Source organism: Ambystoma mexicanum, chromosome 11, assembly GCF_040938575.1.
Source record: "Ambystoma mexicanum isolate Mex_15411 chromosome 11, UKY_AmexF1_1, whole genome shotgun sequence".
Classification (NCBI taxonomy): Eukaryota; Metazoa; Chordata; class Amphibia; order Caudata; family Ambystomatidae; genus Ambystoma; species Ambystoma mexicanum.
In genome coordinates, this window is record NC_090934.1 from 1467072676 (window position 1) to 1467090812 (window position 18137).

Consider the following 18137-nt stretch of genomic DNA (forward strand, 5'->3'; position numbering starts at 1 on the left):
AGGTGGCCTGGCTCCAAAATGCCCATGCCACGAGGTTCTTTGTCCTGTCCTTTGGCCATCTTGCCCCTTCACCTTCCCCAGGTCGAGTCGACCCAGGCCAGTCCTTATTTGGTCATGCATTTTCCCACGAATCCCAATGCTTTTGCAGGCTTCCGCCTGCCTTGTTTGTGTGCCTCCAGGATGTGGGCTGGGATGTCTGGTCCCAATACACATCCTGGGTGCCAGAGAGCCTGGAGTGTCCTGAATGCCTGAGACCACTGTGGTCTGTGATTGGTCCACGTATGGAGTGAGTGTTTGTGAGCAGATCTCCCATTAGGTCCTCTCCGTTTTGGCGCGAAGGCAACTTTGGATAAGAGAAGGCTGGAAACACCACTACCAGGTTGATCTTCTGAGTTCTCAATGAACAAAGGATAGGATCCAAGTATCCTCCAACTATGAAGCCGAGTCGAAGAACCGCTGGAAGGTTTGGCACCCTGCACCCGCTGTCGTCCCGTGGGACACCTCTGCATCTGGTCGTCCTAGAAGGTCTGAGAAGACGCTTTGACCCCTTGGAATAGTGGGATCAACTATTCTCGGCACCTTCACCAAATCCTGCAAGTAAGCTTTCTCTGAAGTGTCCCTGGGCCAACCAGTGGGCTGACCAGCTTACGCAGGACCTTTGCTCTGTCTCCGCCGTCGTTTCGAGGAGGCCCTCGAAACTTGGTATACTATTAGCTCTGTGGCCATGGCACCCTCAAACCGAATTTGTTACACTTGGCATTCCCAGGTCTGAAGTGAGACGAGTGTGCCCAGACCGGTGTAAACGTGGTTACCGTGTTGCCCTGCTGCGGCACCGTCCTTTGCAAGTCCGCTGCATTAGTGATCCTCTTGCCCCTGAAGCCTGGTGCAGTGAAACTGGGGTGATCCATCCACCCGGAGCAGAGAAATGGCCACTGTCCCAGTTGGGAATCCTCGCTGGAACTCAGGAACTAGAAAGGTGCAGAGACTTCCTTTTTGCCGCTGTCGAACCTGCAACCGAATTGGACTAACCTGCCAACGTTTGGGTCTCCTTGCCTCAGGGACCGGTGAGTAATCTTTACCCCAACCGGTGGCCCCTAGCGCCAGAGCCCAACTTTATGCATGAGTGGCCCCTGGGGGCCCCTCTCCTGTCCACGGCTATTGCGAAATAGCGACTCCATCCCGAACTCTCCAACTGCCTCTGCCTTCAAGTGGAGGTCCTTCTTGAATAGTGGGAACTTATTCTTCATCACCTTATCCACCTTCCCGAGCTGCTAGAGACCCCTAAAGAGACCCTGCTTTGTCCATTGGAACAACCGCATGCATTAGCACACATGTACTATTGAGCACAAGGCTCCACTCTTCTTAGGGCTTGGACTGCCTCTTAGGTGAACAACGGATGTTGAATTGAGACTAAAGATTAACTGCACTGCCTGTTTCCTTCCCCTCTAGATTGTTAACATATTGCGTGTAGTCATCCCTTTAGACCCCCCCCAGTCTTGTATATATATTGGATTGAGTGTAATGTATTGGTTTACTTAGTGTTACTTTGATTCTTTGCTATAGTCTGTGTTACAAAGGCCTTGTAATAAAAGTGTCTATATTTTGTTATATAACACCTGTCTGGAGTAATTTGCAAGTGTCCTTGCTCTGTGTGCTCATTGAGGTCCTTCAGCCACCCTCACCACTCCTGGGCCTCATTACAACCCTGGCGTTGGACCATGGTGCTATTAGCACCATGGTCCATGCCGGATTCCGCCATGGTGGATGGCGGATTTACCGCCCCATTCCAAGGTTGGCGGGGCGGTAAATCCCCATTCACCACTGCCCCTTCCCCATTCCCATTTTTTCCCCCATAGGGCTCAATGGGGATGGGGAAGGCGCTAATTACGGCACCGTAAATTACGGTGCCGTAATTAGCACCAAGGTCGCCTAGCGCCTTGGACTTTAACGCCTGCAAAAAGCAGACGTTAAAGTGGGAATCTGGCGTTAAGGGTTTAACGGCGCCGCAGCCTTTTACGGCTCCGTTAACCCCTTAACGCCAGGGTTGTAATGAGGCCCTTAGTCTTGCCCACCTGCCATAGCTACCCTGATTGGTCTGGCTTGTCCAGAGGTTACCCTGTTCCAAGAAACTAGGTTGGCCTTCTAAACCTCTGCCCCTCCTGGACAGAGTTCAGAAATCCTTCTTGGCACTGCGCTGTACTCATCCTCTGTGACCTCTCTGCCGCCTTCAATACCATCGACCACACCATCCTCCTAGACAGGCTACTCTCATTAGGAATCAAAGACACGGCCCTCAGGTGAATCTCCTCTTTCATCTGTAATCGCTCACAAATCATGCTCCTCCACCCATTCACCTCTCGACCAGTAAAAAAAGGGGTCCCACAAGGAGCATCCCTACTCCCCTCCAACATCTATCTAAACTCACTCCCTGCACTCATCTGCTCCCACAATCCCACCTGCTACAACTACGCAGATGGCACCCAGATCATCCTTAAAATCCCCAAATCACAGGTTCCAACCATCAGGATCGGTCATCATACCTCTCGGATATAGACTACTGGATGACGGCCAACCACCTCATCCTCAATCCTGGGAAAACGGAAATCCTAGTATGCATGAAAACAGCACTCCTTCCCCACCCCATTCCCTGGCCTCAATCCCTAGTCCCCCCGCCCCCACATGCAACCGCCACCTCAGTGAAAAACCTCGGATGCACACTGGATATGGATTTCTCCCTCTCCCAACACATCATCTCTGTATACAGAACCTGTTTTTTCCATCTACGCATCCTGAGGCAGATCTTCCCATACCTCACCTATCCTCACAGTTTCTCTGCCGTCATATCCATCATCCTCTCCCGCTTAGACTATGCAAACTGCCTTTGTCTACGCGCACCAGCGTTTCAGCTAAGCAAACTGCAAAGAATCCAAAACACGGCCACCCGCCTGCTCATTAACCTACCTGCCAGAGAACACATCAGCCCTACACTAAGAGTCCTCCATTTGCTCCCTATTGGTCGATGCACTACCTTTAAAGCCACGTGCATCACTCACCGGCCATCCACAACACCGGGCTGGAATTTCTCCAAGACAAAGTCACTCACTACCACCCCTAAAGGACACTCAGATTTGGCACAGCATCTCTCCTCGTTGTCCCACATTACAACTCCACTAAACTGGCCTGATCCTCCTTCTCCATCCAAGCGCTGATCATCTGGAACTCCCTACCGCTGCACATTTGCCATACTGACAATCAGACCCTCAAAACCTGGCTCTTCCCTCGCTCCTCTTGAAACTCTCTCGCACTCTGTACTCTTGATAAGCATACAGAAACACTGATTCAAACACAACAACACTCCTATCCACCAATACCCCCAGGGATGCCGGCAGCATTCACAGCGGCACACAGTGACAAACTCTCATCCTCCCCCCCACACCCCTTCACTGACAGAAGATCATACATCACCCCCCATCCCTCTGGGCCCCTCTCCCACTGCTCATACTTTCGTTCCAGCGAGACCCTGACTAGAGCGACTAGCCAATCGCATTGGATCAAGAAAAGCAATAGGAAGGCAAACTCCATCCAAGCTTACGGTATGTATACCTTACACCACGTCTGTGGACATATGTCGCATGTACGTCTCCCCATCCATGCACCCTAGAATTCAGCTATGTCTATGCTATTACGGCCTTGCAGCGCACATAGCCATTCACACTGAAACCTGTGACGTACCACAACACCTCTGTCCTTACTATACAGTGACAACCCACGAAAAATGTTGGTCGAGCTGGGCACATATCTAATCTCCTGCACTAGCACTCTATCCTAACCCACCAACATCACCCGCTCAGGTGCTTGACCTCTGGGCTGCTTACTGGAGCCTAGCCATCCAACCTAAGTCCTAACCTGGCAAAATGCAACCATGCATCTTTAATGTAACTCTTAGAACCTCCCACACATGGACTGCAGTCATTGAGGGCGTTCCAAACACAAAGAGCATTGAGGCCATACAACTTGGAAAATGGCGCTCTATAAATAACGGATACAGCACTATCGGAAAATAACCTGGCATCAGCCTACCAAGAAAGACGGCACCTGGGTTCTCCTTTTATAGATCATAAGACCTCCCGGCCATTGGACGCTGTGATAGACGTGAAGGTGTCTCACCCGATAGTCCCTGGGAATCGGTCATCCAGGTGGCCACAACACAGCCATTGCTTTTTGATCCAGTTCCTGGGGGTGGACCAGTGCAGGAGGATCACCTGGATGGGGGGTCTACCGGGAGTGCAATTGGGACACCGGCGGGTGAGACACGATATCCCCTTCCTTGTAACACCTTTCCCCCATCCTACCAGGTAGGATACCTAGGAACTCAACCCCCCATTCACTGTCACAAACACTTTCCCACGGACAGTTCACCATGAGCGACAACGGACTAACTGCAGAGCCGTATACCTGACATGTTCCAACACCATGGTCAGGCAAGCTCAGGCAATTACGGATCATTACACAGTCTTTTTTTTTTTAAATGTTATTCTCTTTATTTATCACTCTCGACTACCATCACACTTCCCCCCACACTGATAAAAGGCAGAGCACGAAAGCACACTCTGAGCAATGAAAAACACACAAGGAAACATCAGTTCCAAGATGTCAGTTTCATACAAGGAGAGCAATGGCGAGACCAGAGAGGGCTGCAAGGAGGGAAGCACCCTTGACCTATAAAGACCATTACTTTCAGGAACCTTGGAAATTAAGAAACCGGAAGACCAGGAACTAAGGCTGATCAAACCTGCACTGTGTGTCAGAGGTACCCATGCTGTCCTGCATCGATAAACAAGACCGAGAGGTGCGATTTCTACCGTGGTACTGTCCTTGGCTCCTACAGCAAAGCGGCGTCTAAACAGAAAGCACAGTCGGTGAGTCAGAGGGACCGATACCAAACCAGCTTGTGTTTTTAACCAACGTTGCAAGCGGCAACACTGTATAAAGGGAACCATGTGTAAAGTGTGTGATAAGCAACGCGAATACAAAGGACAGCAAAAAAGAAATAGTTTATAACTGAACTTTGGGAAACCAAGTAAGGATACCATAGACAGAGTAGTCCGGCACAACGTGGGTGCTCATTCAAAAGTCTCTTTTAAGTATCCAACTGATGCTGAGTGTGAGAGAGATCGAAGTGGTCCTGCAACGGGTCAAGCTAAACCCTGTACAGATTCAAAAGTCTATGATAATATAAAATAAAGCAAAACGTGTCCGAGACTGGCTGAGAGAGACTAATTGAATCTTGTTTGAAAGGGATCTGAGCCCAGCAGTGGGGGATCCATCGTTGAACGTTTTTGCTTATGAAAATGGTATGAGCCCGGCGGAGGGGATCCAGGGTGAACACCCAAGTTGCATATAGAAGAGAACATTTATGTGTTGTTTCTGGTGCAGCAGGCCCTCGGCATCAAGAGACTTGCGAGAAGTAAAGAGACTTAATCATAGTGCGTCCTGAACTGGATCCTTGTGCCGCAGAAGCCAGAGGGTGTGCTTTGCATGAGTGACCCGTCTTGTCCCGTGCTGAAAACGTGGGGAAGGGAGGCGCACGGCCCGAGCACCCCGACATATTATTTTGTGAACACTTCTTTCTTTTTCATAAACATTGCCTCTCACTATTTTGTAACTTAGTGGTAAGGATTGGCAATAGGTTTATTATTATAAGCCTTTTTATTTTAACGAGACTCCACTAGGACTGCATTATTAATATTTGATGGTCGTAGCTTGCTCCCATCTGTAGATTTAGGTTTAGATACGGCATTTATTTCGCCCTTGTGAAAGTTCAACAAACACCCTTGAATTGTGGTCACATGTCTGTTTAACTGTTGCCATCATGCCTTCCTTACAACGCAACATGTTTGAGCATTCATAAAAACTCATAGAAATAACTTGATAAAGCCTTGAAACAGTCCTGTGAAACGGGCAGGCTTCAACCCTATAACGACCGATAATGTCAGACATATACAAATGGCCAGCAAGACTTCTATAAACAATTTGCCTGATCTAAATATACATACATGGAACTACTTTCAACACAAACAACTGACCCTAAACCTATGAAGGGTGCAGCCAAAGAGACAACTCTCTCTTCCATCTATACATGAGCAGGGCCAATCCACCTCTAAAACGCCTATTGTGCCCTGAAGTAGAAGGCCAAAATAAGCACTATGACGCTGGCAAACATATTTGAGAACGTAATATCGTAATGAATATTTCAGGGTTAAAATGGGTTGCATGAATTTAAGGTACGTATTTCGTTTTATTGAAAAATGTATATCTGGTGATTATTAGAACCTAGCTTGGTCAAGGCATTCTACCTTACCAACTGCGATTTGTATGGTGTTAAACACTTGGGGCCCAATTACGAAAGCATTTTAAAATTGCAAAACCCCATTGGAAAACGCTCTGTGAATAAGGGCCATAGTCTGCCACCATACCTTGGTGAGCAATAAAGAACAGATAACATTCCATGGAAATCACTCTGACCCATTGAAAATACTGGGAGTTCTTTCTCAATATGGCACCCGGTGGAACGCCCATAGCTTATTCCTGTACTCCTTTTCTTTTTCTCTTGGTACGATACTTTGAGCAAATGAAGAAGCAGGACAGGTTCACTATTGAAGGATGTCCATTAGGTCTTACTCAAGCGGTGCGTTACCGACTAGAACCCTCAGGATAGCTCCTTGATGGGGCCTATAAAACCACAGGGTGTGGGGCAAGGGGGGGGGCCATAGGGGTTGAGGATCAATAAGAAAAACATTATATAGCATTCTCAGGGATCGAAATTGAGGGGAGCTGAGGGCCATTTAGCTCCTGTTTTAGCATAGTAGAGCCTGGTTAGCTTGAAACCAACAGCTAGCAGGAGCTACCTTTGGCTCCTAGGGCCTTCCAAACATGTAAATGTGACATTAACTTTGAGTATTTGAGAATGTTAATAAAGAAGAAGGGAGCTCACCTTGTAAAAGAAAAGGCGAGGGGCTAGGGTATCCCACAAGGGGTAGGCCACATAGGGGTCTTGCAAGTGGAGTGGTAAAATGGGCCTCCATCCAATCCTTTCACGGCAAGAGTAGGGAAACCCTCCATATAGGGATATGTACAAATGTGACTTATACAGTTGACAATAATGGCAAACCTAAGCACTCACTCGAGCAATACACAAAATGACAGCTCTTGGAAGCCAAGGCATCTTGGTAAATGCCAACTATTCTTGTACAATAATGCTCATACAACGTTAAACAGTTTTACATGTAGGTTTCCTTGGAAATCTGTCACTCACTCTGTGGCACCTGCATCGAACCTACTGGAAATTCCTTAAGTTCTCAGTTTACCGTGTTCTGGAATCCGACTGGCAGTTCTGGCAGCCAATGGGCCCATTTCGCCACTCTTGTTTTGTTGGTAGCCTACGCTATTGAACTCCTCTAGTTCTACACTGCTTAGTCGCTTTTGCATAAGCTCTAGGAGCTGTGGGACTCGCTTCCTGTAATGTAGGCAATTTCTTTTTCAGTGCTTCTATTACAGTGCTGCCCAGTTTTGCTTTTCGGCAGCGTCCATTGCGGGCTTAATTTTCAGGTACTAAATGGTGTCTGACCGACGGAAGCCCTCTGGCCGGCTCGGCTTGTCAAGGCTAGTAGGCAGAGGATTTTACCTTACAGCAGCCTCACTCTCAGGCTGAAGCCATCATCATGACCCCACTGACACCATCATGGCCATGCTCAGGCCGAGGCAGAATATTTCATATTGCTTCTGAGCACGAGACCCATTTACCTACAATGCTGCAGCACTAAGAAGCTCGTCCATAACCACCTGGCTCGGAGCTCTCTTAATTTCCAGTGTAAACAAGGATTGTGTGAACACCACCCACTGTCCATGAACTTCCACCCGGTAGAGTCAGTCTGGACTTATTGACTTCCTTCTTAAGCTCCTCAAGTGCTCCTTTTTAGGAGTCATTTTTCTTCTTCTTTCTCTACATCCCTTCATGCGTAGTCAACCAATCCGTGCTTCCTTTTGTGGGAACTCCGTTACGGTGTTTGGGGGGCTTTCTTGTTGGAACGACCCATGCACGATACACAACTTTCATTTGCACCAGAAAATAAACACATACCTCTTTGCAGCTGGTCAGAAGTTTTGGAAGACTGCTTGAGGTTTTCTGGAGACTGCAACAGCTTTTGGAATTCTTAATCAATGACCGACCTTCATACGGTTCCAAATCTACAGCTGTGGCAAACTCTCTGGAGACTGCAACAGCTTTTGGAATTCTCCATCAAGGACTGATTGTTACACAGTTCCAAAGTGATGGCTATGGCAGAGTCCCTGTCACAGGCCAGAGTAGTAGTCCCAGGGATCAAAATTAACATTTGATAAGCAGCAGCTAAAAGCAGCCCCTAAGTATCCAGCATGAACCAGTAACCAAGAGCTACCACTGGGCAACCAGAAGCTAGTCACAGCATTCAGCAAATCTACCTTCAACTTAAGATGCAAACATATCACTTGGTCTATTATTTATGAACCCTTATGCTTTACATGCTGTATAGAGGCGTCCTAGTGTTCATTTATGGATTTTCTCAAATGCAGAGTTCAATCCACACAGGCGTGGTTGACTGGCATCATTTGCCGTGGGGAGCCAAACGTATCTTCTGGTAGCTGTTGGTGTCAAGCTAAACCAGGCTCTTCTAGGCCACAAGGAAGAGCTAAATAGCTCTCAGCTCCCCTCCATTTCAAACCATGTAGTCCTACATTAGGAGCTGAACCTTAGGGAGTCCCTGTTTGAGACTCAACCATATTACGACATTATGGTATGAATTGCTTCACGATCTTGCTCCCATTTATGCAGAGCGATGAATAGCAATGGCACTTTCCTCAAGGAACAGCTTCTCATAGGAGCTGTCCCGTTCCATTTTAAACAAATCAGTGCAATATTTGAGTTTGGCAGAGGTGGAGAGTACAACTTGATACACACTAACATAGCACATTGAGTTCTCCGGAACAGAATGCAGCATTTACCAATGTGCGGAACTGGTAGCTGGCATAAACCCGGTCATGGGCATTACAAAAGTGCCCTAAATCAAAGCCAAGAGATTTACTCTGCAATACCCAACTAAACTGCATGGGCCTTCTGGAAGACCTTGCTTCCATCTGAGATAAGCGACGTCTTGCAATGGCAGGCCGATTCGAAAGACGGTCCTGCATCGCTGTCATGTAATGGCGCAGGGACAGCTGGGAGAAGCAGCAATTAGGGGTTTTGTTTAGGATTTTACATTTCAAAGTGGGCGTGGTATTCATCTGGGAGTGGTGCTCATGCCATTCACTGCCAACCCCTGTGCCTCTCTCTCCATTAGCACCGCTCCCAACTAGAAACGCGCAGAGTCCACAGAGCTGCAAAGGATCCTGCACATCACGCGCAGACAGAGCGTCAGCTTGTGGGATGAAGAGCGGCCATGATAACTCTATGGACCTCTACAGCAAGGCCAGGCCCAAGGATCATCCACCCCCGGTCACATATCGAGTGGATTGGCCAGGAACCAATCAATGCAGAGCATTGTGGCATTGATTAAAGGCCTGTTTACAATCATATGTAAATCATCGACCTACTTGAGCACTTTTTACCGGGCAACCATCTTGCAAAGGGGGGGGAGGGACAAGGAGCATCAAACACCATATATTAAAGTCATCATGAATTTAAAAAGACAAAGCCAGAAATTATGAATATACCTGTGCCCACTTTTAAATTTATTTCTGTGAGTATTGGAAGGAGGGAATGTTAGAATTCGGCTGCCGTCAGCAGCTGGAAGCCCACAGAAGGCTTTCTCTTGGGGACAGTCTTAAGGCACGGGTCATGCTCTCCCAATCACCCTCATTCGAAAATGCCAAGCTATTGATCTGAGCACATTTCCTAAAAGACAGCCAACTGCCTGTTATGATTCAGTCATTTGGATCGAGCGATCCAGCTATTACCTTGTCACGTTCATTAGAAGAACTAAACACTGGGCTGGACTTCAAGGTATGCAAAAGTAAACAGCCAGCAGCTGAATGCCATAGAACTGCAACAAAAAGGGTTACACATTTCCTTCGATTAACAATGAATGAGAAACTACTCCCAACTCATGCTGGGGCAAATTGTGCATCCTTATTTAGTCACAGCCAGTGCTGTAAGGAACCCGGGTGTCCTCATGGACTAGAGCGGTGCCGTGATTAAGATAAGGAACCCGGGTGCCCTCCTGGACTAGAGCGGTCCAGTGATTAAGATAAGGAACCCGGGTGCCCTCATGGACTAGAGAAGTGCAGTGATTAAGAGAATCTGTTTTCAAACGGAGCAAGTGAGGAAGATATGTGCGTATTCATTTCAGATGAAATCTTAAATGTTTCAAGACTATGCAAACGCTACCATGGGCACTATATCAAAAGAAATCCAGATTTAGAGCGAGCACTAGAGGAGGTTTGCAGTTCTTTCTGAGGCGGGTACTGACAGTGTACAGCATAAAAGATTCACACTGATGCTCAAAAAGTACAGGTCACAAGCAGTGTCCAAACGGGCCCGACTCTTCAGTAGCCTGTAGTGTACTGGGCAAACGTACCCACTGGCAGAGCGTGATGCCACATCTTGCCTTCAACAATGTAAGGCACATTGCGGAGAGTGGGTGGGTTAGAGGGGGCACTAAAACAAAAAATATTGATTCACCTGTGACCAAGTGTGGATAGGGGAAAGAGGACAGGGTGCATTTTCCTCTTCTTCACACCCCGGAGCCTGTACAATTCCCTCCACCTGTACTACATAGACCCTACATCTTTAGGAAACTCCTTAAAACCAGGTTGTCCGCTTAGGATGGACCCCAGTTTATTTTGTAATTTTGTCTTGTTTCATGTTTTCCTGTCTCAGCGCTTGGATACTCGAGGGCTTTGGCGCTTCATAAGCTGATAGATAGATAGATAGCTACTTGTCCTGCAAACGGCCACGGCTGTTCTATTGGAGCGGTAAGCAGCATATTTAACAGTGTTTTATGCTGACTGCCAGGTCAGACTCGATTCCTCTAAACCAGGGATCTGCAACCTTTGGCTCGCCAGATGTTTTGGAATACAACTCCCATCAGCCTTAGCCAGCATAGCCAATGGTAAAGAATTATGGGAGCAGTAGTCCAAACACAACGGGAAACCCAAGGTTGCATACCAGTGCAAAGTAAACTGTGCCTGGACACTCATTCCACGTGTTTTCCCCCCTTTCCTCCTTCTGGAATACAATGCCCCAATGGTAAATCAGTGCACGTGTTACTTTCGCCAACATTTCATTTCTTAAGCAATAGTGGCGTCTGTGGCCGCGTGTGTCGGCCTGGCACTTGTAAGAATTGCAGCTCAGCTCTTGAATAGAGAATTGGCGCCTATAAAACTCAATATAACTAGAATGATGTGTTGCTTCTTTGCTTTTTGACATAAAACATGCGATTCCTCTATCCTCATCAAATAAACTAATAGAAAAATTGGTTGGATGGGCTGAACAGCAGAAAAATAAGGCAGAGAAATATTATGCAGTTAAAATATTTCACTAGCAAAAAACTGTCGGATTAAGAGTCCGAGTCACGCAGACCTGGGATGATGCAGTGTCTTAAAATTGTAAGAGGGACATCATGATCACCAGTATCAACATGGGGAAAGCAGTATTTAATACATTATTTTATATAAAAATCAGAAGAGCCCTGCCATGGGCAAATGCCTGATCTATATTCCAATTATCACAGATGTACGCACAACCCTTCTGCTTGCTTTTCCACAGGCAGGACAGGTGTTGGTTTTCTACTTGTATCCTATGGAGCCCGGCTACGTACAGAACACATACGATTCAAGCAGCTTCCGAAGAAAAAACTCTCTTCCACAACATGTTGCTCTTCTGGAAACAAGTGGCACAATTGCAGAACCAAGCCTTCGCCAAAAAACCCGAAATAACAAAGCACTTAACCTTCGCTGCGCCATGCTGGAACCTCAAGTAGTTGTGCACACAGGGCAACCCAAGATAAGTGCCAAGAGGCTGACCTCACTTGCTCCCTGCTTAAAATACACCCTCGGAGGACAGCAGATAGGGGACGGTTAACTCGACTTACTTCAAGGTTTAACCACAGGAACCTCTCCCTGTACAATGAATACCACGTGGCGCTGAATCCTTCAAACCTGAGAAATAATTAGAAGGGCACGAACCACAGCGGAGCCTCTGCAAATGAGTGCTAAAAAGCAGGCGATGGCTTAGTGTGATATTTAAAAGCGTCTTCAGCCTCACAGATCTGAGGAGTAAACCGGGGCACACAGACTGTTTGAGGGTAAACATGTGGGCGTAAGGGTGGTCGAGGATAAAGGGCACTCTGGGTTCCAATAACATGCTCTGAACAGGCTGCAGTCTGGATCGGTTTCAGGCTTGGGCCGGCATGTAGGGCAACGCCCGCAAGGTCGTCCAATATATCAACTGTGCAGGCCACTTTGTTGAGTTTAAAGGACAGTGCATCGTGTAGTTTCGAACAATGCGACTGACCCAATATACACCAGAATGGAGTTACGCAGATCAATGGGAGCGAAAATGCCCTTTGCAGTACTACTCAGAGTGTACGGCATACAATAATGAAAACAGATTAATTCTGGACCCCTGCTTTTATTAGTGCCCAGGCGTATGTTTTGTCCGGACCTGGCCCGACTGGTTTCGACCACGCCTGAAAGAAAGCATCACAGCTTAAACAGTACCTTGCCAGCATAGTCAATGTTGAGGGATCGTGGGAGTAGTAGTCCAAAACTTCTGGAGAGCCACAGGTTGCAGATCCCTGCCCTTCGGCCTCACACCAGGGACACACGCAGCATCGGCTGTTTGATATTTGTTCTTGCAAGGGCACTGTACTACTGTGCATGGACTCTTGCACTCACATCAGGGCGGTATCCTCTTGGCGTGTCCCTTAAATGTTGTTGAAATCTTTTTGACACCCTCCTGCATCACACCTGTGGCACACACTTATGCATGGGCTGTTTGATAGTCACTCATGCAAAAGCCCTGTACTACGATGCGCGTGGATCCCTGCTCTCTCACCACCCCCCCCCCCCCCCCAAGCAGAGACAATGACAACACACTGTGTGCAGTAACCCAAATCCTGTGTCAATACTGAAGCGGGCATCACTGCCCTACTACAGGAACTGAGGACTAACCTGTTGCTTTAGACACCGAACCATGTAACATCTGCATGGAACCAAAGCTCTTAGATCCTCTCCTGAGTCAACAAACAACTGTCAAAAAACGGTGCCGCATAGACACAAATCGCTTTCATGCCCTCTTGTGTGTCAAAGGCAAGCCCTGCAAGACCCGTCCACTCACGCATGCAGCCCGTTACACCCCCAGACCCCTCCTTCCACCGGGAACACTGGGCCAATACCACCTGCTGCAAGGGTCACAGAAACTTTCACCTCCTTTTGCAGAGACACTGCACCATGCAACACCCACCTGTAGAGGCCTACACCTTCTCCATCCAAGAAACTCATCAGAGGAACACCTCAAGACGAAACAAAGGTAACTTTTGCAGGAATAGCCTGTGAAACCTTTCTTCGCATAACTACCCACTGTGTAGGGACTTGCTTCCCTTAATGGGTTCTTGTGATGTTTACAGCCACGTGCCTCTTAAAGGGACACTGGCTAGGACGGCACCGACTTCTGCAGCAACCCAACACACCACCTTCCATCTATAAACCGCACCCCGCAGTGGCAACCGCCTGCAGGCGCACTGCATCCTTTGACAGCGACACTCTCTTAAGAGGGGCGTAGTACAGTGTAGCACACCTCCCATCAGGGTCCCAAAGAGCCTGTCCTGAAGGAACCGTGCACACACCCATCCTGCAGGGAACCTGAACACTGACACGAGCTACTGCAAGGAAACGGCCCGGTGAGGGCGCCCCTAGACTTCTGCCCCCACCCCGCACCCTCACAGACAGTTAAAATGCCGGCAACCATTACAGGTGGCACCCAAAGGTCAGATACTATGCACAAGTAAAAGTAAAGGGTTATAAAACGGTCACATGATGTCTGTCTGATGTGATATGAGGGAAGGCAAAACAAGAAATATCAAGTCCATTAAATGATTTTATCATATGTGTCAATGCCCTGGAACACCCACCCAAATGCACACATGTCTGTCTAATGAACCATTAGCTCATCAAAGGGTCAATGTCCTATAACAAAATGAAGAATCTTACTCTTCCACTGCATGTGGAGTCTGAACACCGTCAATGAGGTGCAGCTGGAGAGATGCAAGATGGGAAAGAAAGCAGTGCACCCAGGAACTGTACTACCGCCATTTCTATCCAAGTGTAAAAGAAATGACATTCAGTGTGCGTGTAAATGCCATTACTTTTATATGACGCTGTTTCCAGCCACTGCTGTCAAGGTGTTGGGCAGTGTGAAAGGGCAGAGGTACAACCTGTAACAAAGTCCATACCGATGGCAGAGGAGTGATTCACAAATGCCTCGTAACATGAGATGTGTCCTGATCCCAGGGGGAATTGACCGGTGTCCTACACAGTGAGGTGAGAGCCTCATATGAGGGGGGCCAAGCGCCTGTCACAGCATTGGGACATTTCAAAAGAAACTTTGCGGTAACTCTGGCAGAGAGCAATCAGAAGCTACGTCATTCTCTGGTGCCAAGGAAGCTGGGCCTAAAGGCCAACATAGGCTCCCCAGCCACTAGAGTAGTGGAAGGACGGTGCCCCACTACTCCCAGCCAAGAAGAAGTGGTGGAAGCCTCCTAGCCTTCAAGCAGAGGCAGTTCATTCTGTATGAGAGTGCTTAGCAGCAGGTAGCCTTCCCCACTCACCCGCACACTACTCCACCCCCAACTACTCTTTAGGTTCCTTTAAGTAAAAGAGGTTTGGATGAGGAACCTTAAAGCCCTAAAGTCAACTCGTTTCTAAACAGATTTAGAGCTCATTTCAAAACGTCATTACATGTGTAACGTAATACTGCACGCCTGCCTGAAAGTTTGAAACCACATTAAAGCTGTATATGCTCCTTCCAGGGCGAGTCCGGGCACTTGCATCTTGTTTTGTATGGAAATGAGTGTCAGTTCCACTTCCAATGGGGGACAGGGGGTTATTGGAGGGCTATGCAGTGGAGGCACTATGCATTTCCCCCACCCATAAAGTGCCTGGCTATGCAGCGGGGCACTGTCATCCCTCAGTGTGGCAGGCTATGCAAGGGGGGCAGGGGGTGGGTTGCTGTGCAGATCCCCCCCCCTTATCACACTACATTTCCCCCAGCACCACGCTATGCAGCGATATCCCCCCCAGTATCATATTGTGCACCCACCCCCCAGTGTCACACTGTACATTTCACCCAACACTACCAGTGTCATATTGTGCACCCACCCCCAGTGTTACACTGTGCACACCCCCCAAACTTTCCCTGTCACACTGTGCATTTCCCCCAGTGCCAGGCCAGACAGCACTGTGCATTCCCCCCAGAGCCAGGCCAGGCACTGTGCATTCCCCCCAGTGCCAGGCCAGGCAGCGGATGGGGTTTAGTGTGCATTTCCCCCAGTGCCAGGCCAGGCAGCGGGTGGGGTGCACTGTGCATTTCCCCCAGTGCCAGGCCAGGCAGCACTGTGCATTTCCCCCAGTGCCAGGCCAGGCAGCACTGTGCATTTCCCCCAGTGCCAAGCCAGGCAGCACTGTGCATTTCCCCCAGTGCCAGGCCAGGCAGCGGGTGGGGTGCACTGTGCATTTCCCCCAGTGCCAGGCCAGGCAGCACTGTGCATTTCCCCCAGTGCCAGGCCAGGCAGCACTGTGCATTTCCCCCAGTGCCAAGCCAGGCAGCACTGTGCATTTCCCCCCTTTGCCCCCGGGCTCCCCAGGGTCAGCAGCAGCAGCTCGGGCCTCACCCGGGACACGGTCAGGTCGGTCATGAGCTCGTCGAAGGCCCGCGTCTCCTCGGCCTGCTTCTGGTTGTGCAGCGCGATCTTCTCGCTGAACTTGCGGGGGTTGGAGCTACTCGAGCCCGGGGATGTGGCCATGGCGTAGGCCGCGAGGGGCGGCGCGGCGGCTCGGGAGCGCTGGCGGGATCCGGGGGCGGGCCCGGGCGGCTCAGCCCGTCATGGGGGCCGTGGGGAGACCCCCGAGGCTCGCTCCTCAGGCCAGGGGCCGGCGTGGGCAGCCGCGGGCGCCGGCGGGGGCCATGGGGGGAGAGGGCGCCCCCGGCGCGGGCAGCGGATGCGGCGGAGGTCCGAGGCCCGCTTGCCAGGGCTCCGGGGCCCGCCGGGTCCCGATGGCGGAGGAGGAGGAGGCGAGGGCTTCACCGGCGGCGGGGCGGCCTGCGACAACAAACAGCCGCGGGACTCGGAGCTGCTCCTGCTGCTGCACGACGGCGCCTGGGCCGGCCCCTGCCTGCCGCCTACCCCGCCTGCTACCCCGCCCCCGGCCGCGCTCTGACAGCGCTGGGCCCGGCCCCCAGCACCCAGCACGCCCCCGCCGGCGCTGCTCGGCTCCTGGGTCTAGCAGCCGGTTACTTAGAGGGTGCAGGGGGGATTACCCGAGACAAGGAGCTCTGCTACCCGCCCCGCAAGAACCCAGGCCTAGGACCCGAGGCAAGGAGCTCTGCTACCCGCCCAGCCTGGACCCAGGCCTAGGACCCGAGGAAATGAGCTCTGCTACCCGCCCAGCAAGAGCCCAGGCCTAGTACCCGAGGCAAGGAGCTCTGCTACCCGCCCCGCAAGAGCCCAGGCCTAGGACCCGAGGCAAGGAGCTCTGCTACCCGCCCCGCAAGAGCCCAGGCCTAGGACCCGAGGCAAGGAGCTCTGCTACCCGCCCAGCAAGGACCCAGGCCTAGTACCCGAGGCAAGGAGCTCTGCTACCCGCCCCGCAAGAACCCAGGCCTAGGACCCGAGGCAAGGAGCTCTGCTACCCGCCCAGCCTGGACCCAGGCCTAGGACCCGAGGAAATGAGCTCTGCTACCCGCCCAGCAAGAGCCCAGGCCTAGTACCCGAGGCAAGGAGCTCTGCTACCCGCCCCGCAAGAGCCCAGGCCTAGGACCCGAGGCAAGGAGCTCTGCTACCCGCCCCGCAAGAGCCCAGGCCTAGGACCCGAGGCAAGGAGCTCTGCTACCCGCCCAGCCTGGACCCAGGCCTAGTACCCGAGGAAAGGAGCTCTGCTACCCGCCCCGCAGCTCTGCTACCCACCCAGCAAGGACCCAGGCCTAGTACCCGAGGCAAGGAGCTCTGCTACCCGCCCCGCAAGAGCCCAGGCCTAGGACCCGAGGCAAGGAGCTCTGCTAACCGCCCAGCAAGAGCCCAGGCCTAGTACCCGAGGAAAGGAGCTTTGCTACCCGCCCAGCAAGAGCCCAGGCCTAGTACCCGAGGCAAGGAGCTCTGCTACCCGCCCCGCAAGAGCCCAGGCCTAGGACCCGAGGCAAGGAGCTCTGCTACCCGCCCAGCAAGAGCCCAGGCCTAGGACCCGAGGCAAGGAGCTCTGCTACCCGCCCAGCCTGGACCCAGGCCTAGTACCCGAGGAAAGGAGCTCTGCTACCCGCCCAGCAAGAGCCCAGGCCTAGTACCCGAGGCAAGGAGCTCTGCTACCCGCCCCGCAAGAGCCCAGGCCTAGGACCCGAGGCAAGGAGCTCTGCTACCCGCCCCGCAAGAGCCCAGGCCTAGGACCCGAGGCAAGGAGCTCTGCTACCCGCCCAGCCTGGACCCAGGCCTAGTACCCGAGGAAAGGAGCTCTGCTACCCGCCCCGCAGCTCTGCTACCCACCCAGCAAGGACCCAGGCCTAGTACCCGAGGCAAGGAGCTCTGCTACCCGCCCCGCAAGAGCCCAGGCCTAGGACCCGAGGCAAGGAGCTCTGCTAACCGCCCAGCAAGAGCCCAGGCCTAGTACCCGAGGAAAGGAGCTTTGCTACCCGCCCAGCAAGAGCCCAGGCCTAGTACCCGAGGCAAGGAGCTCTGCTACCCGCCCCGCAAGAGCCCAGGCCTAGGACCCGAGGCAAGGAGCTCTGCTACCCGCCCAGCAAGAGCCCAGGCCTAGGACCCGAGGCAAGGAGCTCTGCTACCCGCCCAGCCTGGACCCAGGCCTAGTACCCGAGGAAAGGAGCTCTGCTACCCGCC

At 51.2% G+C, this 18137-nt stretch overlaps 1 protein-coding gene across 4 annotated transcripts in view; it reads right to left on the reverse strand.

The window, feature by feature from the left end:
• The window catches only part of CRTC3 (CREB regulated transcription coactivator 3), a 537535-nt gene extending 521087 nt beyond the window's left edge, over positions 1-16448 (reverse strand). For all 4 annotated transcript variants that reach the window (XM_069625144.1, XM_069625143.1, XM_069625142.1 and 1 more), the window contains exon 1: positions 15924-16448. In XM_069625144.1, the coding sequence (XP_069481245.1) occupies positions 15924-16055 (132 nt within the window). In that variant the 5' untranslated portion in view covers positions 16056-16448. The remainder of the gene's footprint in view (positions 1-15923) is intronic.
• Positions 16449-18137: the final 1689 nt, after the last annotated feature.